Raw genomic sequence first — 27,541 nt, 5'->3', positions numbered from 1 at the left:
AGCCGTTGTCAATCATTTTTTGCTACCATAATTATTACTGCTTCTAATTGTCCATAGAAGAAAATGTGAAAATGATGTGTCTCCAAAGACAGTGCGGCTAATCAGTAGATCATTTTTTGTTTTTCTTGCCTGTTGAACACTTGTGGCTGCATTTTGCCTTGGATAAGCTCAGAGGAAACACTTACTGATCTCCAACTTTGTCCTTATGCCGTTCGTCCGTCTTTCGTCTTGGTTCGTATCCTCTCTTGATCCTTCCCTCGTGTTTGTCCGTCGTCTCAGTGGGGCTGTGGATAAGAGTGGGCAGGGCGCAGCTGGACCCTCGCCGGGGGCCAGTGACGGCGGGGTTGGTGCTTGCTCTGGGGCTGGGGCAGGGCCCAGTCGCAGTGACAGCATTCGAAGCATGCTGACGGGGGGCAGCAGGGCTGGACGTTGGCACACGGTCCAGAGCCACATGCACACAGGAGGCCTGCGCTTTGGCAAGTAAGTCCCACATGGCTAAATAAAGGTTGGGGCAGTGGAAACTAAGGTGGGGCTGTGACAAATTGATTCAACTTGTGAGCTTTTCTGTAATGTGGAATTTTATTGATGTAAAATTGGTTTGTACAATATGTTGGTTAAGTGTGGGTCTTTTGTATGTTCAGTGCAAGGTTATAATAGCTTGGGATTTTTCATTAAAATTAGTTTTCATTTTGTATTGATGTGTTTTTTTTTCAAGTCAGTTAGTTGTAATTGCTTTATAGAGCGGGTTTGTTAGTGTTTATTTTTTATTGTATTTGTGAAATGCTTCATTTATGTTTGTTTTTTATTAGTTTTAGTGTTAGCTTTAGTTTATTTTATAAGAGTATTTGTGGACTTCAAGATGAGTACTGTGTTACAAAGTAAAGTACAAATCCCAAGCAACTTTCTTCTTCCATACAGCCATATAGCAAAATAATTTAAAATCAACACCAAAAACTAACTGACATACGCAAACAAAGAAGATTTTCGATATAATTTGGTTAGTTAGATTTATAAACGTAAAATGTAGTTGCAGTTAGTTATTTTTTTAAATCGTTAGCAAAAATGTTTTTTCAATGTTAGTTTAGCTATTTCGGTCACTTGCATTAACTATAATAACATTAATTAAGGTTCGGTGTGGTGTTTTCAGATCACTTTTCAGGCTACATTTGCACATTCATATGATATTTCTCACTTGTAATGAGTTGGCTGATGTTACTACATTTTCTTACATTTTTGCTTTATGCATTGAAATATCAAAACATTTAGCCCCAAGTCTTAGGTATACTGCCATCCTGTTTTTGTCATAATATAGTAAGATTTAATTTGGAAAAATGTCCTTAGTATTTTACACAAATTTCAATACACTAAAATATACAAGGTCAAAAGATTATAATAATTGTCCATTGGTTTTTGTTTTTTGTTCTCAAATTCATCTAAACATGTTCACATCCACAACCCTGCTGGGAACAATGGATGTACTGTATACAACTAGTGAGTTTGTGAATTAAATTTGCATAAAAAAAAGTGTTAGGAGGAAGCCAGCTGTCTTGCACTGCGTGGCACTGATGCTCCACTAACTTTTGGTTAAAGCCTCTGTGAGTGTAGAATGTTAAACATGCTTTATGTCCACCAGATGATGTCAAGCCCAGTCAAACTGTTACTCCGCAGGCTCTAATTTAGTTCAGGCTGTGACAATTTCGTGGCTATCAACGAAAACACTGGCTCAGAGGAAATCTTCAAAAATAGCTCATCTCCTCATCTTTTTAATTCCAAGTGGGCTGCTGCATAGAACAGCAGGGAAGATATTTTATTAGGTCATTTTCACAAATGAAACTCTTTTCTTCAACATGGTGAATCCAGCCTGATTTAATCTAATTTCTCTGTTTATCACGGGAAAGCAATGAATATGGGTTTTATCACAGCCAATCCATTTGCTAATAGCAATCATCTCGACTTTCTTCTACATTTGACTACATTCAGCAAACATCAACAAGATTATATTGGCAACATGTGCAGATGATCACAAATGTTATACAGCATGATTGAATTATATTTTTGGAAATTAGATGAAATGTGAAGTCATTCAAGCAGTCTTACTCAGACTTATAACCCGGTGCTCTTTAGTGCTGACACTTTTGTATTTGCTTTTACTCAGACGGAAGCAGAAACTGCCCGAGCTTGGAGATTTTGCCTCATCACATACGCATAATAGTATGAATCCCAGAGTGTGGTCACCATTATTGCAGCAGTAAATATTCTATGCCCAACAATGTCACCAATAATGGCTACATGTTTATCGTACATTGCGCGGACATCAAAAGTTAAAGATGGCTTTACACAAGAGCCCAGAATGTCTCCACAATATAAAGTACAGCGAATGCCCACCAATATGCAATTCACCATTTACAAACATGCTCGCAAATTGTTCGGTGAAACTTACCAACTATTTGCTGAAAATCTTACCTATTTTCACTTGGTGAATTGCCTTAAGATGCCATCCAAAAGCCCTGGTCCTTCCACGCTGCCATGTAGGTGGAGGAGTAGCTAAGCGTTGGCCACCAACCGACAGCTGGCCATCTTGACAATGAACAGCAGAATGCAAGATTACATGGACTTTGACACTGGAGAATACAGTGGTAAACTTCTCAAAATGATGCAGAAAAAAGTGGCATAAAGTTTTAGGGCAGGAGGGCTTGTTCCCTAACCCCCGCAAATAGCATTTCATCTTAGTATTTACATTATTACGTGACTTTGTTAGGTAGATTTAAAACTAATAAGCGGGATTCAAAACTGACACTGCACGTGCATGAGTCTAAACCTACTGAGCCCGAATACAGTTCATTATGCAAGGTATTGGCATTGTAAACAACAGAAGAAATGCAGTAGTAGTTCATTTGCTTTCTGGCCTGATTTTCCCAAGTCAAGCAGCAAAGTCTTCAGGACATCTAGCCAGGGAGCAAATAACCGTTATATAACATATTTCGTTCCAATTTAGTTGTATCGATATGTGCTCACTCAGATATCTTTTGCTAATGTTATAGTTGCAAACAGCCCATTACACAAAAACTAAATGTGATAATTAAAGAAATCAATTTTCTTTATTTGTAATGTTATAGTATTTCTATGTGCTGCCCTAAGACATGTTTCTATAATGGCTTTCACTTCTCCTCTATCTGCCTCTGTAATGTGGTATTTTTCACTCTGTCTGTTTTTCACCTTCAGTTTCCCTTAATTACAAAATCATTCAAGGTTTAAAGTCACCCTAATTGACTTTCAAGCAAGAATAAAAGTGAAGAGAACACTCAATGCACATAACGGGTTCGAGTAGAAAGAATTGACTTTATTTATGGTTAATGTGCAGCAGTTCTGGAAGACCAAATAAATACCAGTGACGGGTGGTGACTTGCGGACCTGGGCCTTCAGTGGATATTTAAGTGACCTAATCCACCTCTTAATAGCATCATCACGTCATAAAATAATGTACATTTAAAAAAAATGAAAGAAAAAACTATAACTATGCGTGACATTAAAGTCTTCACAGAGGTTGTGGTAACTTTACCTTTTACCAATCCAAACTTTTATCATGTAACGGTGGCTGACTCAACTCCTTACATTGCACAGTAACCACCGCACAGGTGGACTAATAGCCCCGCCATCCGCCGGTTGATATACACTAATGTGACCAAACGTCCTCTTTTTCTCGCACATGTCCACTGTATTACACCCTGTCTGGGCGCCCGGGGGGAGGGGTTATAAATTCATGAAAATGTCTGGGTTTAATCGTTTTTCATGGAACCACTTAGCATGTGTTTAATTTGAGTGACGTTTTGCGCAACGAATGTGAGGCGCAGTGTTTTTTTTTTCCTTTTTCATGAGAGGCAGAGTGCACCGTTATCAGCACGGATGGGGAACCAGGGCCACCTTTACCTAATGATAGGCCCTGGGGCTAACCATCAAATATAGGACCTTCCCCAACCCTAACTGAGATGCTCAACCCATTGTTCAACATTGACAAAGAGATCAGGATGCATATTTATACTTTTCAGCACCGGTAGCAGCCACTATGGCGGGGTTCGCGGGCGAGCGTGTGTGCCGGCGGGTGTGCCTGACCTGTCACCGGGCCACCCGCCACCACAGCCGGCAGCCAGCCCAGCTCAGGCCTTCGAGGCAAGTGGCAAACTGGTTGATCCTGCTAGCATGCTTGTCTAAAAGATTAAAGTCATACGATTCTAAGTACACACAGCCCGCAGCCTAAACTTTTGTAACCTTCCATGCCTTTGTACGATCACAAGGACTCAGCAGTGTAGTGATATATCTGCCTTCATGGTAGTTGAGAAAGCACTCTTGGTGCGTCTGTGAAATCTAACCTCTCCAGCTTGTACATTTATCTCATTATGTCCTTTTTATCAAAGTGAGATGTGAATTCACTTGGACAGAATGTTGACTGATAAACTGCCGCCGCTCCGGTCCTGTCAGCTTGGCTGTGTAAACAAATACGGGGATCATTCACGTGATGACCGGAGTCTATCGTACAGGTGTGTGACTGGGCCATGGATATGATTGACTGATAAATCAAAACAAATACCGGATTAATGTGGAATTTAATGCCCTCCGATGGGCTCTTTGGCATTAATCTTTAGGCTACATTGAATGGGCTTCTTTGTCAACTTTTGCAATGGCAAAGTGACTGACAGAAAGTTGAGCAGGTGGTAGAATAATGTGAAATTATTAAGACTTTTAATACACTATATAAGACACTATAAATACGGCCCCGCCGCCGCACGGAATCACCTGTGTGTTGGTCAATTCATAGCAGGAATGTAAATTGATTGACAGAAAAATTAACACATTGTTATTTTTTTTCACATTCTGATAGGACCTTGAGCAATGTATGCCCCTGGGCTTCATCCCAGATGACAAGTAGTGGCAGTGAGCAGGTGCGCTCAGTTACAAGCGTGCAAGTGCGATAGAAAACTGTTTGCTGCTGAAATGGGATGTAATGAAGCCCCAGTTGAATTAGCAAGCAATACGACATCCCATTCATTCATCTGTTTCACGGCTGTGGTGGAAGTCACTGGACCGAGAGGTTCGTTACGATTAGGGTTGGGAGCAGAGGACAGTAATGAGTCTATGACACAATAAAGTTAACAGTGTGCAAAGCTCGCATGTATGTTCCATGCCTAATGAAGGTGCCGGTCGGAGCTCACATGTGCGCAGAAAAACTCAAATATGCTATATGAGGAGAAAGTTCAATATAAAGTTGGCTCAGGTCCTTAATTCTTAGACCCGGGAACCCAGAATGTAAAAGAAAAAAATTATGAGGAAGAAAACTAAAGACTGAAGTGGCATTTTTTTCTTTGTTGAATGAACATCTTTGTGAGACTACTGTTTTATTATTTACATTATTACACTGAAAAGAAAGTAAGAAATGTTTTGTTAAAGCTAGAAGAGGTATTATTGAGAACATTGTCATATTTAAGTAAGACTTCAAAAGAGAGCTACAACTACGTTGTTGTTTTTTTTAAATTTTCTAATCATACAGATGAGGCATAATTTAAATTAGGGCTGCACAATATATTGAAAAAAGAATGTGATAATGGCACATGCAGTGCAGAATGCAAAACATGTGCAATAAATTCATATGGAACTGTATGCTTTAATATAACTTTAAGATGCAACCTTAAAGTGGCACTTATATAATAGTTTGCATTTAAAAACATTTTCTCAGTCTCAGCGGTCTACGTCACGGGAGGGAGGCAAGCGTGGTAATATTGCTCGCTTTGTCAGTTCTGTTGTCTAAAACGGCGACCGATCGCCACCAAAGTGAAAATGCACATTTCTACTCTTGTCCACTTCAACCTGTGAAAGTATAAAAGTTTTCTGCACAATAGTTTGGATTTATTGACATAAAACGTGATCTCATCATGATCACCTTCAGAAAATCAAAAATACAGTGGCGATCGCTTCTCCACTTACAGAGGCTGAAGTGGAAAGGAGCATGAATGCGCACATGCACCCCGACTTGTTATATTTCGGACATTTAGCTACGCTAAACTCGTGTCAACTCCCAGGAGTGCGACAGGCTTGCAAGCAATCAGGCAAGCATGGCTCTTTATTCATTTTCCTGATCAAAAAATACATAAAATGAACTTGTAAGTGAAAACATGGCCACTCTGGCTGATGCGTACGGTCATTTGCGTCACGACGCGCACTAGTGGCACAGTGCATCGAATCATCTCTGATTGGTAAGGATCAAGCATCGGTTCATGATGGGCACGATCCGCAGAATGGTTGGTGAAAAAAACTGTGCGCGTTCACAATAAGGCAATGTGATTAGTCTGCATTCGGTAGAGTTGAATACCCAAGATCACGTAAGTTGCATGTACAAGAGCGTTTTGCAAACATACTCAACGAACACACTACCTCCACAAAGGCTAACTTCAAAATAAAGCTTACCAAATAATACATTGAGTCATTGATGCCATTGCAATAGCCTTAGTGAACTTTTTCTATGATGTTGGCCCGCGTGGTGGCATAACGGCTGACTTGACTTCTTTTTTCGACGTATCGGCAGTTTTAACGCTTGCTACCAACACCAACACAACGCAGTCTCAAAATCATATTCAGTCGCTAAATTAGGACATGAACAAACCACTGGTTAATTACGCTGTCATTGTATGATATGGCAAAAGTCTCCGGCGTTAGTGGCTAGCAGCTGTTATCATTAGCTGGCAGTTCAACAGATGCTCCTTGGCTTACTGACTTTTTTTTAACTTCTTTCTATATTGTGGACCGAGATTACTTGGTAATGTGCTGTCCGTGTTTTAAGAAAGGTGCCTTAAATTGCACTTCAAGTCTTTTTCATTATAAAAAAATTAGATAAAAATAAAACTTTGTCTTCATTTAATTTATAACAACACATTTGCCTAATAATTGTAAGAAAACATTCAGCTCAAAATGTCTGGCAGGATATCTTGAAATGCATACACTGTACCACTTACAAAATGGCGCTAAATTGTGGTCTTAAATCCTAAACGAACATATTTATGGAAGCCCATTCGCGCCAGTAAAAAAAAAAAAAATATGTTGTCTTTCTTTGGAAGAAGCCCATTCCCGCCAGTAAGAAAAAAATATATATCTATATACATATCTATATTTTTTTCAACTTGCAGAAGCCTGTTTCCGCCAGTGGATTTAAAAAAAAATTTTTTTTTTAGTTCCGCTGGTAAAAAATAAAAAAATAAAAAAACTTTCAGGTGCAAGCCCCATCCACAGGCAATCACCGTTTGAGCTACAGAAAGTCGCACTCAAAGGGCATGCAAAAGTTGACTTTATGAAGGTATTATTGTATACTCGTATTTGACGACGTGTGTTAAAATGGTGTTAGTTGTGGTTTTATAGGCCTTTATGTGATATAGCCCATCACGTTGAAGCAAAGGGTTGCACGCACTAGGTGGGTATACCTACGGTCTCTTCAGATGCCATCTATATCAAACATTATTAGCGGACATAGTACAATTTAGAAACCCCCACTCCCTTTTTTTTTTCTCCACTGGTGGAAATGGGCTTCTGCAAAATAAAATTCACTGGTGGAAATAGGGCATCTGCAATTTAAAAAAAATGTTGTTGTTGTTTTTTTTTTTTTTTTTTTTTTTACTGGGCTTCCTCCAAAGGAAACAAAAATTATTATTATTTTTATTTTTTTACTGGCGGGAATGTGCTTCCACATATTAGACAATAGGAGTTGTTTTCTTTTCTTTTCTTTTTTTTATGGGCAAAAGCATTTTATAAAATAAATGAAGGCAAAGTTCAATTTTTTTTTGTTTTTGCTCATACAAAAAAAACAATCCGATCCGTGACTCAAAGTCCGTGACTGATCCGAACCGTGACTGGTGTGATCCGTTGGACCACTAGTGAGTACCAAAGACAATCTCCTGGTACTCATGTGAGTATGCATGAGTCTGTGGTATTTCCAGATCCAGACTGACAAACTGGTGATGGACCAGCCTGAAATCGTGATGGTTGATAAACATCAAAAGACAGCAGTCGTAATAGATGTAGCAATCCCCAATGACAGCAAGATCCAGAAAAAGGAACACAAAAAGCTACCAAGGACTGAAGGGAGAACTAGAGAAAATGTTTAGGGTTAAGGAAACAGTGGTACCAATAGTGATCGGGGCACTGGGGGCAATTTCTCAGCTGGCTCAGGTAGATACCAGGAACAACACCTGACATCTCCGTGCATAAGAGCGTAATACTGGGAACAGCTAAAATCCTGCACAGAATCCTTTTATGTTGGTGAATTCCTTCTATAATCCAACAAGAATCTCTCTGTGGAATGATTGCCCTTAATCAGTCATGTTCCTCATTTTAGGGTCCTCGTTTTAAAAATTATTTTAGTAAATTCTGAGTTTCATTCAATCAACCTAACGTAAAATGTCACTTCAATATAGCACTTTACATTATTCTGACCAATAGAAAGCCAACAATTGTAAAGTGACATTATTCAAGGTCATCATAATACTGTCAACCAGGTCTGCACACTGTGAATACACTCACACACAATGCATTACAAAAGTTTGGGTGCCTATATAGAGCAAGCATCTTTGGATGAATGCAGGCATAGTATATGAATGCAGCTGTTGTTGTTTACTATGAGTTGATCCAGAAAGGCTTTTTTCCTCTGGGTGTTCATCTCCTGGCTTTCCAACAGAGTTCACACAGCGTTAATTCTACAAAGCGCTGCAAACACAAGTTCAAGCAGTAAATCATTTACACCATTAGCTCGAGCCAGGGCTGTTTACACCTCTTTACAAGTTACAAGCTTATAGACAGCAGACAATTCAGGAGAGGATAGAGGCAGAAGCACTTTTACATGGCTGTAAGAGTAATGAACTGGTAATGGGTTGGATTTAAAAAATGGCGACTCGAGATGGAGTAGAAATAAAGTGAGACTTGGGAGAGAATAAAAGTGAAGAAAGGATGAATTAACAGAGCTGAGCACGGCAGACTGAGGGAAGGAAGGACTGAAAATGTGAAGTTGTGAACAGAGCGGCAAGGCAAGACAAACAACGCAGGTCAAGTCTCATTAGAGAGAGATTAAAAACTAGTGCTGCAGATGAAGTTTACCTGGAGTTTATGTAGGCAGCACTCTGAGATGATGCATATTCTGTATACAGTATACGTTTAACTCAAAGAGATGGAGAGTCGTAGTGGAAGGAAAAAATCAAGAAATATGCAAACACAATCTAGGCTTCACTAAGCTAGAAAACAAACTAAACAACAGAAATTAAATGCTAAACAACAGAAGTACCTACTTTTATGAAGACGGAGAAACAAAAGCCATCTTAATAAGATCCAAAAAGTATGAACAAATTAAGAACCGTGTGAAGTAACTAGAATGGCAATTAATGGCAAGTAGTGCAATAATCCACCGTTTTCCTTCTGCTTCTTTTGCTGATTGTTACTACCAGCAAGAACAAATCAAAAGCAGCAAAAATCATTGTTAGCGGAGGTGAAAATTCCGTGAGTAGTGATGGAAGGTCCATCAGTCTGTCACTGACTGGCTCCCGGTTTACTGGCGAATGACAGGAAACTGACTAACCGGTCAGTCGTTCACTGATGGACTCCGGTTTCGCTGAAGACTGGCGGAAACACACACCACGTTTCTCGCTCGTGTATGTTGGGTGAATATACACCAGGGTTGCTACAAATGGACTGGATTTGATTCTAAATGGAAATGTGACACCAGAAACCCTTAGCTTTGACCCGTAGTAGATAACATAGCCTGCCAAGTCCCTTTGCAGTTCCTTTGCAGTAGGTGTTGATATGCACCAAAGAGCTGTAATCTTCCAGTAAACTAAGAAAAGAAAAAGGTGAAGAAGGAGAAAGAGAAAGCTCGCATTCACTCTGACCGCACTATTATAGATCATGGCTAGATTTAGCAGGAGAGACAGGAGCAGGAGTGTGTCTATACTGATAGTGATAGTAGGCTAAGTAGCGTAAGCTTCAGAGCCAGCACACCTGTGAGTGACAGTAACGATGATGGAACGACGATGATGAACTGGTATACCAATGAAATTTACTGACGGTCCTAAAATAGTGGTGACGAACTGTAATTTAGCGATGACGGAAGCATGGTTAAAATAACGATGACGGAGTGAAGGACTGACAATGACGGTTTTGGTTTGGCTTGAAATAATGACAGACTGACCATGACGGACAGGTGGCCCGGCCGCCGGCCAATGACGAAAGACTGAATGGGAAAATTTACTGACATGCCCATCTCTGGCTGTTAGTAAATGTTATCTATACCGTATGTTGCCAAAGTGCTTTATCAAGCCTCATAGTCACTTTTTTGACAGCATATTGGACTGTGCATATGCGGCCGATATGCTGAAACAGCCGCATCAACCTATGGAAAGGTTTTCATTTTTTGTTTAAATAACTTACTTTAATCTCCAGGATCCCTGGCCAACGGCAGAATTTGGGTTGTGCATTGATAACCGAGAATCATTCCAGTTCTCCCTGAATCGCTCAGATTTTAGAATGTCAGTGCTAAATTTCGATTCCTAGTTAGCTGCGCGGAAGAAGCATGGATGAAGTAGGACAGATAAAAAATGTGTGTGCACAGCGCACAGCCCCTCCTGCTGCCAAAGCTGAGGCGCTGGTGCACGGCAGCCTGTCCCCACTGGCTGCTCCTGTTGGTTAGCCCCCTCCGCCCGCCACATGCCGGCAAACACGGGTCCCGGTGGCGACATTGGACGTTCGCCAGGCCCTTCTCACAGATCTTCCCAGGCAGCTGCTCGGACCCCGCGATGCCAGTAGTCGCCCTTCGCGGGGTCAGAGATCCTGGCCAGGCCGGCCCGGTCGCCTGCCTCGGCCGGTGCCTAACCTTAGAACTGGTGTGGCTCTGGACCCGGAGTTAGAATTGGCTAAGTACGTCTAATGCCAGCATTGAGCCAACAAGTTAAACCCAAACTAAAACAATGAGTCAACACAAAAATGCACGTGCCCAGCTAATATTTAGTATATTATTATTATTATATGAAAAATGCTCATTAGCTGGCTAAACATTGCCGTACACACACAAATACTGGAGATGCTGGGTCTCCAAGAGCGTGTGTCATGACGCTCTGCATTCCCTACATATGTGCTTTGTGCATACATCACACGCGTTGCCATTCAATCGTTCCTGTGACACCAGTACACACGACATCATGCCATGATTAATTCTCACTCAAAATCAGAAAATTAGCATTACTTTTTTAATGGCCATTTCGTATGTCAATTCCAGTCACCATCGATTTGTGCACAGCCCTCGTTTCTACATAGCGTCACTCCACATAGATGTGAGCTGAGACCTACTATTACTACTTATTTTGTTTTTATTCAAAGTGTTTTCTCAGCACCATTACAAATTCAGTAGAACTTGTGTTATTAATCATATGTCTCTTGTGTTTCTGCTCAGTTTTGGAGATGCCTCCCTCTCAACTACCTCCACACTGGAGCACATCCCATCCTCAGCAGTGGCACGCCCCCGGCCTCTAGTCCGGCAACAGAGCCTCCAACAGCCCCTCACCCACCAGCCCCCTCCAGGTCCTAACGACCCCCCAGTCACCTCACAGAGCCTGGGCCAACTGCACACGGGCCCAGGTGCTGGGGTCCACCGTGGGGGGCCACGAGGGGTCCGGGGGAGTACGGCTGGAGCCTCCCGGTACAGAGGGGGTGGGGCAGGCCGCTCCAGGTCAAATCCAGGCAGCTGGGACCACATGATGGAACAGATCCGCAACAGAGGGCTGGACGTCAAATCGTTCTTGTAAGTGCTGCTGTGACAGTACCCTGAACTCCAGACCTCTAGAGTCTGAAAATATAATAGCATTGTTATTGTACAAGTTTTCCAGGCTATTGCTAGTTCAGGATACTGAGCACCGAGACCCTCCATTCCCCCGCACTGATGGATTCCAGGGGATATGCTCCGCAAAGCAGCTTCACATAAATGCCCCTTGATCCACAAACCACAAACAGACACATAAACATGCACATGGCTCTCTGCTCTTGCTCTTCCTGCACATGTTCTATTAGCAGTGTCTTGAGGCCAGTGACCTCCATGCCTACGTGAATCATCGTTCAAATAATGCTGGCCACATACAGTATCCAGTGTATAGGGAGGTGGCACGTCCCTTTGTCCCTGAAACACATGAATCTCGTTCGGCCAAACACATCGGTTTTAGAGCCTGAGGAGGAGACACACTGTGGGTTTGAGGAGTACCACTGTGGTCAGGTCAGGAGGGTATGAATAACCAAATGCAGCAGTATAACCAAGTGACTCCAGGTCTGCCATGCAACAGTGAGCCTCACCATTTCTTTTCTAATCGATAGAACTGATGTCATGGTAATGATTTCCACGCCTCGGGTTAGAGGGCACGTGTCGTTTCTGGTCATCTGTACAGATCCATTCCCCTTATTGATAGCCGCGTGCTGGTACTGTTTACAACTCCCCAGTAGGTCACTGTCTCTCAAGTGCTAATGTGTTTTCTTCATGTCAATATTTCACCAACAAAATGCCTCCTGTTAAGCAAGGAATTTGAATAGTGAAATGCAAACTGATGCAAAAAAACAACACGATAACACAACCAATATAAAAATATGATAATATCCCATTCAAACTTTAGAGCGGTTAAGTGAAGGGCCAATTTTGTTATCACATGACTGTGCATAAAGCAAAGTCTACAAATGTGCATAGCAGAAGTCAAGAGCAAATGTTGAAAAACATTTTGTTTTAGTCTGTTCCATAGACGTGTATTCTGTTCAGACCACAACCTAAGGTATGCTTTGAGTTTTGACAACCCGACTTTAGACATACTCTAAATTTCAGTGATCTCTCGATGTTTCACCATTTTGAACAGGAATGAGAAATTTCAAACTGAATACATCTATTCATACCCAAATGTGATCTGGCTCACCGTCTGCTTGTCTAAGGAATCAGAAATTAATCAAGATAACATTCAACCACTAAAACCAGTTTATCTATTCAGGAACTCAAGTAAATAACTATGCTTTAACATGTTAAACAATAAATAATGTTCTGCACTATTCCAGTTTTTCTGTAAAATAGTAAAAATCATGGATACAAATAATTGCATTTTAGCAATTAAAGCATTGTTTTGCTCTTTTGTCTTTCTTTTCTTTCATTAGCACGCATCGAAATACTTTGTGTTTGCTTCCAACACAGTAATCATACCGTTGTAGGATGATACGGGTCATTTGTAAGTGGCAGCATACATGCACTGCCTCACTTTGTCCCAATTCAAACAGCAGGAGGAGAAAACAACCCTTTATCTTGATGTAAACCAAGATTAAATTCTTCCTCAAAATTAAAACCTTCCATGCACCAGCCCTCAAATGTGGTTTGTGGGAATCTGACGTTTTTCAGCATACAACTAACCAATTTCTGCAACACAACCTTTCCAATCTAGTTTAATAACTTGTATAAGAAAGGCTATATGTAGAAGGAATTGAGGTAATGTGTCCTTGCCTGAGTGTGCTGTGTACACCCGGTACGAAAAAAGAAAGGAAAAAAAACTTGAAAAGAGAAAGAATTATAAGGATGAATTTTACATGAACTAACATGTTTTGTTTTGGGTTTTTTTCATCTGAATTAACAATTCAGTTTATTCGTGTGTTAATGTGTATTTGTTAAGACCACTCATTACATGAACTCATCAATTTAGCAGTCCAGCATCATCAATGCAGTCATGCTTGTATGGGGGATTTAAGAAAGAAAAAAAAAAAAAAGTCTTTCATTTTGGCTGTTAATTATAAAACGCTGTTTTCAATGGTTTATTAACTCATTCACTGCCATTGACGAATTTACTTGTCTTTTCACAGTCCAGCCATTCAATCCCAGGGACATATTTCTATTTTTTTTTCTTTTCTTTTCAAACGTTAGGGTCTTTAAATGTCTGACAGTAAATTAGTTAAGTATAATGCAATTCTCACTTCTGTTTTATATAATACAACAAGCATCAAAACAAACTAGTAAATTAGCTGGCTATGTTACCATGCAAGTAGAGTTAGCTGTGCGGCTGTAGTTCTCCTCTCTGTTGACGATGGCCCAAGCAGGGCTCACAGTTTTCTCTCTATTGTAAATACCAAGTCTCTCCACTAAATAAAGATGAAACATCGGGCCACTTTGTCACATCTTCCTCCCGCTCTGTGATCCCATAACGATAGGAAAGTTGCTTTCTGTCCAGCAACATTAGTGTTTTAAAGTAGTTTTCATGATCCTTTACGGATCGGCTTTTGTAGATATTAACAAACACCGCCGTCCTTTCTGCTTCAACAATGCGTGCACATCTTGATTATGTCATCTTTGTTTACAAACTACAAATGGGTCTATAGTACAGTTTGCTGGAGAAGCTTTATCAAGCTCATTATCTTGATCATCACACACACAACAGCCCCGTGTTTCCATATCCATGACTGAATTTGACATACTCGCTCATGGACGAGTCTTTTAGTGTTACAGGTTCAAATGTGCGTTTTTGCTCCCTAAAATGCTCTTGTAATATAAACAATTTGCCAAAACGAGAGTTTTTATCTGTTCTTATTCAAAAAGAAACTTGTGTAACAGCTCTTCAATCAGACGGAAGACACTCCAGCCACTGCCATGACCCTGAATAGGCTTAATCGAGTCCAAAATGGATGAATGAGTACGATATGTGATATGACAAAATATGAAATCTAACTTAATATACAATATACTTTTTCTCTGTGATACATAGATAGATACATAGAGAACTGTAATCATTGAAACATGTCCAAATCCAAACACTACACTAAGTAAACTGGTCTGGAAGTTAAACCAAACGGCCATGATAACTTACATGATACTTGTTTACAACACAATGAAAAGCTGCTCACAACATAACAGCAAAGAAATACAGGTCTCACAAATAAAACAGCTTGTGTATCATCAAAGTGGTTAAGAAAATGATCTGACAGTGTATAGCACTGAGGAAAAGGTCAGCTCAATCTTTTCAAAGGTGTTAACAATGCGCTGATATTTTTGTGCACAAGAGAAAGCACTCGTATATTAGAAAGAGCTACCTTTACCGCCTCCTCCAAATTGGTAAAATTGGTTATAATCAGTCATTCTTGTTTTGTGTCCCTTTTATTAAGGTTCAAAACACTATGAGCTTATTTTTTCATTTATTTATTTATTTATTTAGCGAAAATCACATAACACCACATAGTGTAAATAGAAAAATTAAATGTTGCAAAATCAAAGAAAAGCTTTGATTTAATCAGTCCAGGAAGAAAAAAAACATGTTTTGAGCGGGCAAGTCAATACAATATAGAATACAATTTTATTTATATAGCGCATTTCACAACAGCTACAGATGTAACAAAGCACTTTACATACAACAACAAACTACCCACAATACAACAAGTGAAATCAATAAATTAACACAAATCATTATATACAATGATTTAGAAATCTTTTTCAACCCATCATCAATTAAAAACTTTAGAGAAAAGATATGTAATGTTCAAACTGATAAATGTTATTGTTTTTATGTATGTTGTGTTTGTTTACATTTTTTTTTTTTATACAAGCACTGACGGAAGTGGATTTTCATCCGTCGGTGTAATCGTCACTAACCAGGTCAAGTACCGCCGGATCGCTCAGTCCGTCACTCACGGATGCCCTTTTCGCTGATGACTAATCAAAACACACACAGCGTGTCTCCTGCGTGTTTGTAGGCGAGGGTGAATAAACAGACCCAAAAATACCCGCAGTTAGATCAATTCATAAAGTAGAGTGGTAGTTCTCAACCTTTTTTCAGTGATGTACCCCCAGTGAAATTTGGTGAAGTACCCCCCTACCAAAACATTTTTGCATGGAAAAAAATCTGCTGTGCCATCAGTGTCTGGAAATCCATTTGTAGTGGTATCTCTAGTGTCATACTCTCTTTTGAGTTTGGTTTTTGACTTTAGTTTCATGTTTTTACTTGTGTTCCTTTGTCTGTCACTTGTTAGGTTATTGAGTCCACCTGTGCTTGTCATCCCAGTCCCTGGTGTTAGTCAATCAGCTCCCTCCACACCCTTTGTGTCATGTCCAGGTGTTCCTCATTGTCTTGTCAATTTGTCTGTATTTAGTTCCCTGCTTTCCTTCAGTCCTTGTCTCTTTATTGTCAATGGTCATTTGTCTGTTGCCGCTGTTGAAGTCAAGTCCCATCCTAGTGTTTTAGTTTCTCTTTGATCCTTGTTGTTTTGGAATGATCCCAGTGCCTTGTTTGCCTTTTTGTTTTCTTTTAATTAAATACTTTATATTGCATTTAATTTTTGCCTCCTGCCTAACTGCTTTTGGGTCCTCCTCCACGCACTACCTGTAACGTGACATCTAGAACTATTTGGAGATAAAAGGATATATATAACTTGAAAGAAAGATAGCATAACAGTACAGTAAATATGTTGTCTGTGATCATATAAAGTAAATTTGTAGGTGTAGGTGCTGTTTTTTTCTTCTGGGTGAGAAGATTCTTATGAACAGAAATGCCAACTTTAATTATATTTGAGACGGGTTCTTCATCATCGAATCAGAATCCAAAATACAAGGACCATTCATACGGCATAAAAAAAAATAAAATAAATAAAATTACTGCTGGAAGCAATGACTGAAACACTGTTAAAATAAAATGACAGACTGGCCGACGGATGATTACAGTTTGGTTCGGCTTGAAAAAATGACGGAGTGACGACGTATCATGGCTATTTTGTAGTTTGTAAAGTGCTTTGTTACAGCTCTAGCTGTTATAAAATGCGCTATCCATCCATCCATTATCTATACCGCTTATCCTCACAAGGGTCGCGGGGCATGTTGGAGCCTATCCCAGCTGTCTTCGGGCAGTACACCCTGAATTGGTTGCTAGCCAATCGCAGGGCACACAGAGACAAACATCCGCACTCACAATCACACCTAGGGGCAATTTAGAGAATCCAATCAACTTACCATGCATGTTTTTGGAATGTGGGAGGAAACCGGAGTACCCGGAGAAAACCCACGCAGGCACGGGGAGAACATGCAAACCCCACACAGGGAGGCCGGAGCCGGGATCGAACCCATGACCTCTGAACTGTGAGGCGGAGGACGTGCTAGCCAGTCGGCCACCGTGCCGCATAAAATGCGCTATATAAATAAAATTGTATTGTATTGCATCCCTCCCTACCTGAACACACTTGATACAAATGATCACAATCGTTATCAGGCTTGTGCAAAGCTTGGCGATGAGCGGATCATTTAAATCAGGTGTGTTGCAGGCAGGGAGAGATGGAAAACAGGCTGGATAGGGCCTCTTGAGAACCGTGATTGAGCACTCTTGACTTAAAAGAACTGTCATGCCCATTACTAGTCCACATGTGTGGGTAGGGGTGGGCGATGTGACGATATCAGATCGTTAAGCGGTTTAACATGTTCACGATCTCATAAAGCCGAAAGATCGTTTGATCGTCTACATGGCACATTCTATACGGTTTAGCTCTATGGCGGCGCAAAGCCACTGACGCGTATACCCGACCAACCAATCACAGCACGCACAGTGCAACGTACGTGACACTCCCCGCCTCCCTGTTTGTTTGTATAGCGGGAAGCTATAGCGGAAAGTCACCACGAAGCAGAGTTGGTCCCGAAATGAAACTCCACATCCACAGTGTCAATTTGGTTTGGATTTTCCTCGGAGGAGAAAGCACAAACCAGTTATTTGCAAAGTTTGCAGAGACTCGGTTTGGACGTTAGGGCCAACAGCCAAAGCAAACGGAGATCAGACACATGGTAGCCAGAGGTAGCCAGAGGCAGCCGCTAGCTCCAAGCTAACCCAACCCACGGTAACACAGTCATTTAACAAGAGCACTCCATATGAAAAAAACAAGCAAGCAGTGTGAAGAAGTAACTGAGGCAGTGACTTATTACCTTGCTGAAGACATGATTCCCATTAAAACAGTGGAAATCGAGGGCTTTAAAAGACTCTTCAAAGTACTAGACCTGCGTTACGAGCTGTGTTTTTATGTTTACATTATGTTACCTTTTATGTTTACATTCACTGCGCATTTTGATAAAAATTGTCACTATTCAAATTAAAACCTGTTCAGAAAGCTTTGCTCACTTAAAATGTCATTTTTTTCCTTTGAGTTTTATACACATTTTAACTATGTTTTATATGTTTAACATGAGGAAAATGGTCAGATTCATTTGCACATTGCAAATTAGTCTTAAAAAAACGATGTAAAAAAAGAATCATGATGGAATCATGATTGTGATTTTATTTTTTAAAAATCGTGATATATTTTTGCCATATCGCCCACCCCTAAGTGTGGGTATTATTTTCACCAATTATTGACCAATCTAAAGTGTTGAAAATAGCTTGCTCTCTTTGTTGATGTTGTTAATGGTTGAACAAACATGCCGTTTTGGGTGTCTCCTGAAAAGTGAGGGATTTGGAGGTATGAGGGTTCAGCCTTATGCCATTTATATACAGTGTATATATAACACCAATATATGAGAAAGATCACCACATCATGAGTTTTGCACAACCATGCTGCAGTGTCTTCCAAATGACTCTGTCATTTTTCAGAGGTTGGGTCTCGTCTCACAGGCTATCTGCTGCCCTTCAACCTTAAAAGAAAAAAACTTGCTTTCATCAGTCCACAAAATGTTGAGCCATTTGTCTTTGACCCTTCTGTGTTCTTTGACAAATTACATCTTCAGCACTGTTGTTAATTCAACATTGCAACTTTGAGGGGCCTTTTTGCTGATAGCTTGAGTTTACGTAAGTGCCTTAAAAAAGGAAGAGAAATTGTCAAATGTCGTTCAGTCGTTCTAGGCTGGAATACCAGTACACAGTACAAACAGTTGGTCAACTCCATCAACATACAGGTTTGAAGTGATTCTCAAAAACAATGGTTATACAACTAAATATTTGTTCAATGATTCTCACACTCTAAAAACAGTTGGGTTAAAAATAACACAATTTGGGGTCAAAAACGGACCGACCCACTACTGGGATCAATTTGACCCAACATACTGCACAACCAACACAAACATTTTTTTGTTTTGTACAAAGCAACCCCTAAAATTGGGCTGTTTTGTACAAAACAACGCAAGAAGGTGGGTCAAATTGACCCAATTAGTGCATCGGTACATTTTTGACAACAAAATGTGTTATTTTTAACCCAACTGTTTTTCATATGCAGGAAAGCAAAATATGTATTTTTTTTTAATTTGGAAAGATAATGCAGACACTTCCAGTTGCATGTAAAGCAATAAAAGATATTAAACATGTCTTAGCTTTAATCGCTTTATACTGCTATTATTCTGAACAAAATATAGTTTGTAGTAGGGCTGGGCGATATGACCTCAAATCAATATCATGATAAATTGGGCACTTTTACCTTGATAACGATAAATACACGATAAATTCCCCCCCCCGCGGATCACTGTGTATTCATGCCATCTGAAAATAACTGCAGGAAATGCAAATTAACTGCTTTTTCGTTGATTTATTGACCGACTGGCGCACTTTGCTTTCTATTAAATATAAAAGTGTGAAAATCCCTTGTATTCAAGTATAAACATTCATGACTTGAAAAACTAAATAATGCCATGTGCAAAGGAGGTAGTGTGGCTGTGCAAACAAAATGATAACATCAGTCCAACACTAATAAACAATTGCAAATATCTACTGCCAAATGAAAGGTCGACAATGTTTTACATCTTTTCAACAAACATTTTAAATAGTGCCATGGCCCATGTGCAAAAATGACAGTGTAACACCGATGATTAAAAGCAAGAGGGGCATAACTTGTCCGTTGTGATGGCGACAAGGTTGTCTTCTTTGAGGTCCCATGCAGAGAGCATCAGTCTTGGGCCCTGTGCGATCATCTCTCCTGTTTTATCATCAGGAAAATATGCTGTCTCGAGCACTCTGCTGCGCAGTTGCCACTTGTCTACTGTGCAGTCAGGCTCATATAGAGGTTCCATGGTGCGACTTGACCACAGGTCGGATGAGGCTGCAAAATAATTGACACGTCTAACCTTGGCAGCGACATTCTCCCTATTAGTGTTGTACATACTGGGAAGCACTGTGTACTTGTCGGCTACTTTCATGAGGTGTTTAAACTCCGTGCGCTCCAATGGAGCCATATCCTTCGCTTTGTGGTAGGCTATCGCGTTGGTTATTTCTATCCACCAAGACGTTCTCTCGTTTTGTGTTGTCCCTGCAAATGTCTCTGTTATGGGCTGCTGTCCTGGGGTGGCACTTCTCGAACCTTACTTCCCACATTGAGCTTTTCGCACATCTTCAAACACAACATGCATGTGCTGTAGGTGGTGAAAAAGGTCGGATGTGTTTGCTCAACATCATTGTGGAACCCAAAATACTTCCAAACGACAGATGCCAAATTTCTTTTCGCGACAAGCATAACAGGATCATCTCGATTAACGTTACTTCGTCTACAGCTGTGTCAGCCGCTTCTTTTGAACCGTCAGCCATTTCCTCATCGTCTATTTCTACGGGCCGAACAGCACACAGTCAAACAGACAAAAACGACTTTTGTTTTTCTTTATTTTATTAAAACACAGAATTTACCGACATGGGCAAAACGACGTCGGTTATTGTAGTAAATTTCGGTAACGGTAAATTTTCGGTTTGTCGCACAGGCCTAGTTTGTTGTGCTTCTCACTCCCCTGAGGTCACTCTTTCCACAGCACACAGAGATGAAGCTGTTCTTCAATGCACAGATTAGATTGAGTCTCATAACATTCTGCCACACACTTTCTATACCCTGAAATGATATTTGGGTGTGTTTATATGTTGGTTTATGTGACGTCTGTGTCCAGTGAGGGGAAGATGGTTGTTCTGTCTCTAGCGATTGGACTGGCTGAGCAAGATGACTTCGCTAACCTCCCTGACCTACAGGAAGCGCCAGCAAGCAAAGAGAATGAAACCACACCAGAGAAGAGGTAAATGGAATGTAATTAGAAAGTCATCCAGTGGGCCTAAAGAGTTGCTGAAGTGGCCGTGTGTCATAAAAGACTGAATGAGGTCATGCCATAATTGATAATCATTCAGCTCAGGGAGATACTCTTGTGCTGAAACTACCAGAGGTACCTTCCACAAATTGGCCTTTCATGTCGTCAGACAAAGGCCATTATGCATTTATTTGACATTGCTTTAATCTGTTAGGTTTGACTCAGTCATTATTTGGCTTGCATCATTAGTCGCACTTCTCATTTTCTAACTATTAACCTGGATCAATAACCCTTGGACGGAGTGACTCCACACGCTTCCCTCTGTACGACAGCTTGAGTACATGTCTGAAAACAAATACCTGGGATGTGCAATTCAAAAGTTGTCCGACAATTAGGGGTAAGTCACATCAAACCACCAAACAAAACCGTCCCATATAATAGACAGTATTTTGAAATAATGACGACCTCAATTTACTCACAATTGAACTTACTCAGTGTTAAATCTGGGCCTTTTTAGTTGAACACAAAGCTTTTACTGTTGTCATCAACAGGTTGAGATGCAGTTTAATTGTACCTTGTGCCAGCTAATAGACAAGCATTTAAATGTTGTCCCTGTCACTATTTGTCACTGTAACAGATGAACAAATGCATCATTAGTGGATATATAATTATCTGACCATACATCCATCTGAAGCGCTTGTCCTCACGAGGGTCGCAGGCTTGTTAGAGCCTTTCCCAGCTGTCTTCTGGGCGGTAGGTGGGGTAAACATCGAACTGGTCGACAGTCAAGTCACACAATATATCAGATTATTGTCATGCGTGATGTCATGTGAGGTCCTTTAGTACACCTCACATGAGCCCGGTTCAAAGCAGAAGTTTTGTAGTGTGGCTGGCCACACCCGCTAAGAAAGTGGGTCTGGATAGCAGGCCCTTCACCACGACCGGGCCTCGGTGGAGACGTCCATTCAAGTTTGTTTATTTGCTTTGATTTATCCTTTGTGCACAGCGTCACTCTTTGGCGATGGAAGTTCATCATCATAGTCATTAAAACCCCAGCAGCTGACAGCCATGGAAGCATTTATTTTAAAAGAGGACGTTTTTTTCACCGACACGTCTGCTCTCCGCTGATTGTTTAATTTCGCCGTCTGTTTGCTCCGCCTCGGAAATGCGCTTGATGAGACAATGACCACACTCATCGCTGGCACAGCGATAAATCTGGATTTCCCGGCTATACCTTTTCACCTTATGCAAATTTTTAACAATGCTTATCCCAAAGGAATAGTCAATGTCAACAAACGGCGTAAAGAGAAGAATATTGTGTGCACTTTAAATTATGTGAAGTAAGCGAGTTCACAATCAAAGCAGTAATTGTAAGAGATGGGGGACTCGAGTCATATGATTTGACTCGAGTCAGACTCGAGTTGCTATTTTTAGGATTTGCGACTTGCTTGCCAAAAACACGGGAATGACTTGACTTGGGACTTGGTATCTAATTGAATTGACTTGACTTGGACCTCATGACTTGACAAGTCATCCTGTTTATGGTTTAAAATCTGCATTTGAACACAGTTTTTCTTTTTAGGATTGAAAACAAGAAAAGAAAAAAGAGGGGTTTTTTTGTTCATTTACTCCAACCTAGCAACCCGGTCAGCGTCACTTGTTAGTGTGATGTGGCAACATAAACACAAACAGCATCGCAGCAACTCAGAGGATGACTAATTTGAATTAATGGATTATTTTGTACAAGTTAATTGTTTTTCATTTCATTTTTATAGAGATGTAAATGTTTGTTACATTTTTAAAAATAATGTACTTTTTGTAGTAGGATCAGTGATTTTTTTTTTTTTATCACTCCAACATGTTTTACTGAGCAAGATTTGATGAATTGACTCATGACTTGTCTGAACCATGTAATAACTTGTTTAAAATTTGGTGGCGACTTGACTTGCTTGTTTTTTTATTCCACTGTGGGTTGGGACTCGCTTGAGAATTGATGATTACGACTCAAGACTTACTTGTCACTTGCACATCTCTGGTAATCGTCACCATATGCAGTTGTTATCAAAGTTAATGTACAACTTACAGTAAAAATGATTTGCACCCTAGATACTATTGAAGATTTCCCTAAAATACTGCCCATATCATAAATGATATGGCCCCTTTTTGGTATATCCGAGAAATCAATTAGGTTTGAAATGTGACCTGAGCGGTGAATGAGCACTGCAAGTGAGCCCAAGAAACAGTATTAGTTTTTCATGACCACTTGACCAAAAGGGATTCCTCTAAAGTTGCTCTAAAAAGTTGGTAAGAAGTGATATATCATCTTGTCAAAAAGCAAATAAGTCATTCCTGACCCCAGACAAAAGGCAGTGGATGCTCATCGTATGGGGGAAGAATAGGTATTTCCAGTCGTTTCACCGTTTCGAGAACAGATGGGTGTTATGTTATCACAAAGTACAAAGAATCCAAATCTCTCAAAAATAAACCTGCCTGTGGTCAAAACCTGGACTGGATATTTCACATTATGTTTTCACATAATTCACATAAAGTCTTCATCATGATGGAATTTATGATCATTGTCTTGAAAACCATTACTGCTCTCATAGCAACACATCAGAGTATGCTAAGAAAACCTGAAACATGGTTTTGGAAACTGGGACTTCGGTCTGATGAAGCCAAACTTGAGCTGTTTGTTTCTGAGTGGTCTCTTTAATCAATGCACACCCATCTAAAAAAGCATCCGCTAAGGCTATCTGATGAACAGCCTAAATCCTCATGTAAGCAAACTGTGAATTCACCAAACACTTCACTGGAACACAGAAAAGACAGTTTAATGCAGTGTCTTCTTATATGATGAAATGAGTATGAGCTGTGGTCAATCAACAACAAACAGACACCCTCCAGCACATGCCTCTCCCTTCTTCCAGTCACCACACACCCACGACTCAAAAATCCAATCACACTCCTCTACCTTCACTGCCTCACAGATGGTCCGATCTTAGAAAACCCGAGCAAGAATCCACGTAAGATGGTTGGAGCAGAGTCGTTACAGCACATTATTGCAAAGCATTCCCTCCTCCTGTGCTTTTTTTCCCTTTAAATTATAGTACTGCAGTGAGTAGGCTCCACTGCAGCTGTGTTATGTGATTATGTGCCTCTACACACCAATCCGACGTCGGCCGCCGTGGCCAACTGTCGCGTCGGCCTAGAAGTCGTCACGTCGGACCGGCAAATGACGGAAAAACACACTGCAAAAGCCAACGGAGACAGCAACTACGCCAGACCTTCTGCGCATGAGTGAGAATAAACACCCCCCCCCCATTGCCATTGCCGTTAGTGTATGAAAATAAATCCTACCTGGTATAACCGATTGCGCCTCAATAGCTGTCCATAACTTGCCTTTCATCACTCAATCGGTGTAAACTTTGACAGTGATGTCGAATAACGGCCGTCTTTTTTTTCACGCTGTTCTGTCCAGCCCGCCATTATGTCCATGGAGATGTGAAAAATTAGCAAAGTTGATTTAGTTGGTGAGGAATAGATTCAATTTTCACCTTTTGTCCACATTTGTCACTTCCCGTTCTTGTCCAGTGCACTAACTCGCTAGCTAGCAGCCAATCCCAGGGACAGCCCAAACGATTCTACATCTTGAATCGGCCGAACACGCCCCCCAGACGCCCTGACAATGGCTCTGACTTTACGACATTGTGCGCTACACCAAACAGACGGTGTGTACTGACGGTCGACGGCAGATAAGTGTGTAGAGGCCTTTAGAGTTAGTTAGATGAATTCTGACTACAAAGGAATCTGGATGTGATTGGACTAGCAAGGCACGGGATGGGACGACTGCAGCCGGGGACAGCAAGAAGTGTATGTCAATGGCGGGGAGACTGAGCAACTATTTGGAGGCTGAAGGCAAACAATCGTGTTGGCTAGCGAGTGGACAGCGTAAAAAATATAAATGACGTCAACGATGCTTCACGACCTCCAACGTCGGATTGGTGTATCTAGGCCTTTAGCCTCGCCTGCAAAAAATCTGTAGTTGTTCATTCCCTAGTTTATACTGGGAAGAAAATAAAACACTGGACACACAATGGAGTACTTGTGTTTCCATAGCTTTGCTAACGTTGGAACTGACTAGCAAAAAATGATAAATTAACTAATGATAACAATTTAAAAAAACGTTTTTTACTTTTTTTTTTTAATTTTGAATACCATAAGCTCAAGGTTTTTTTTAGGTTGGCAAAGGACAGATCTTATTTGCCACAAATCATTCTTCATTCAGCCTACAACCAACAATCAAACAATGTTCTTATACAAGGCAATGGCTGTGGAATATCTTGCCTCTTGGAATTGATTGCATCATCATCGTTAATGCGCCCTTTTTCACATTCGTCCATGTTACTGCTAGAGCGGGTGCAAATGGGGGTGCTGAGAGAGCGGTGGCCCCAAGCTTCCACCTCGGGAGGGACAGCCACAGCCCCTATCCCCTCAACAAACCTATAAGTGGCATCAAAACCCCTTTTCCTATGCAAGAATATAAAAGACCAGTGCTTCTCAATTATTTTCTGTTAAGCCCCTCCTAGGAAGAAAAAAACATTTACGTGGTCCCAGTCCGTCCCTCGTCGGTCGGCGACAGCCAATCGGCGTCGAGAATTAATCTCCACGTCACTGCACGGGCATGAGCAGACATGCCGCCAAATAAAAATGGACACGCGCGCACAGCGTGGTGATCGGTGGAATAAAAACAATATGGGGCACATGTCATTGCGTCTGTGGGACCGCAAGGTACACAACAGTGTTTTATTTTATTCATTTTCCTTACTCGGCTGCGTGTGCGAATGCGGCACCTGCGTGTGACGTTGTACAGGTTAAGTCCGTTCTCGACGCCGTTTGGCTGACTCGGGCTGACTGGTACCACGTGGGTTTAAATATGCAGACGGGATCTCGGTGGCGGTTAGGCGATGCCCAGCTCTGCTGCCATGTAATTCCCAAAGATCTCAATCGATCTGTTAATCAGGAACTCAACCTCATCAGAAAAATAAATGCGTAACGTACAGACATTCTACTTGAAAATCTACTCAAGTAAAACAGTGAAGTAGTTGTACTGCATTACTTCCCACTAATGGACAATGATGACGATCACCCACGACTAACATAATAAAGGTCAGTCCAAAACATTTTGAAGGACACAACAGTCAAAGTTGTAGAGAGGCTTTCTTAGCACCCAAGTACCAATTCTATTGAGCATCTGTGGCGGGAGCTCAACAATGACGTACATGGTGGAAGGCAGGCCCGGTTTGGGTAATCAATATACACTGTTCGGGCCACTACTCCAGCCTGCCCATTAATTCCTTCCAGCCCGCTGATCCATTTTGATATCAGTAACTATAGAGTAACTATCAGCTTTCAACTTTGTCTAGTTTTCATACAAATATACGGCATTGCCAATGGTGTAGGAATTGGCCATAATATTATATACAGCAATAACAGCAGTACTGACTGCCTACATTTGTTACTGAAGGTGTCACCAAGTCACACCAAAAGCATCAAATATGTAATACATGACTACAAATAATAACACTGTAACTATATTACACTCTGTCTGTAAAAATATAATACGTATAATAGTGTTACTTGTAACAAAGCATGATGTGAAAGCCTCCAACGATTACCGTTGCTGTCTTCAAATTAGCGTCAGTTGCCTATTGTGCACCAGAAGTAGTGTGAACAGGTTTCAAAATGAGAGCTCTAACAAGAAGTGCAGGGTTAAGCCCGGCAGACACAAGGCGCCAAAGTGTGAAAAGCACCATCGGCTCTCGGGAGCAATCCGTGCCCGGAGCCGATGATGCAACGCCGGTGGTAGGCCCACCAGTTGAAATAAGGCATTCTGATTCATATTGTGTTTGTGGAATATGAGTTAAGCAGCAAAATCCACGCCTATTTAGCCATCTCTGGGGGCGGCCATTTTGTCACTTCTGTTGACTGGAAATGCTCAGGGCTCAGTTAGCGACCAATCATGGCTCAGCTTCAGAAAACAGGTGAGTTATGATTAGTCCTTACCTGAGCCCTGAGCAGTTGTGATGTCATTTTCAGAATTGAGAAAATGGCCTCCCCCTGAGATAAAACGGGTGGCTTAACTCGTATTCCACAAACACAATATTGATCAGAATGCCTTCTTTCAACTAGTGGGCCCGCAAAGAACATATTCTTGAAAAAAATATGTTCGGGGTAACTTCACCTTTAAGTGTAAAATGTCTTATCTCACTGAATGTACACTTGCCAATTGGTCTCTTTTTGTCCCTTTGCCCATTTTAACCATTTACGTTCTCAGACTTGCAGAGCCCACATCGTCTAACCGTCACTAAGTTCCCCACTGCATACTTAGCCGACTCACGTGGTCCCAGTTGGTCCAAGTCAGCCAAATGCCATCGAAAACGGACCTAACTGGTACAGTGTCACACGCAGCGAAATAAATAATAAATACATAATAAATCAATGTTGTATACC

The 27,541-nt window shown here is 40.9% G+C and overlaps 1 protein-coding gene across 2 annotated transcripts in view; it reads left to right on the top strand.

Moving 5' to 3' along the window:
• Window positions 1-27,541, top strand: part of syt7b (synaptotagmin VIIb) — a 141,681-nt gene that overhangs the window by 72,873 nt on the left and 41,267 nt on the right. The window contains exons 5-7 of one of the 2 annotated variants that reach the window (XM_086026576.1): window positions 280-480; window positions 11,471-11,818; window positions 20,900-21,022. In XM_086026576.1, the coding sequence (XP_085882702.1) occupies window positions 280-480; window positions 11,471-11,818; window positions 20,900-21,022 (672 nt within the window). The remainder of the gene's footprint in view (window positions 1-279; window positions 481-11,470; window positions 11,819-20,899; window positions 21,023-27,541) is intronic. The other variant, XM_086026577.1, reaches the window with a different exon arrangement.

This window comes from Filicampus tigris, chromosome 3 (genome assembly GCF_054856515.1).
Source record: "Filicampus tigris isolate MCC_2025a chromosome 3, RoL_Ftig_1.0, whole genome shotgun sequence".
In the NCBI taxonomy this organism is placed as follows: domain Eukaryota; kingdom Metazoa; phylum Chordata; class Actinopteri; order Syngnathiformes; family Syngnathidae; genus Filicampus; species Filicampus tigris.
The sequence above is the reverse complement of the archived record's forward strand: the minus strand, read 5'-3'. Positions and strand labels throughout refer to the sequence as shown.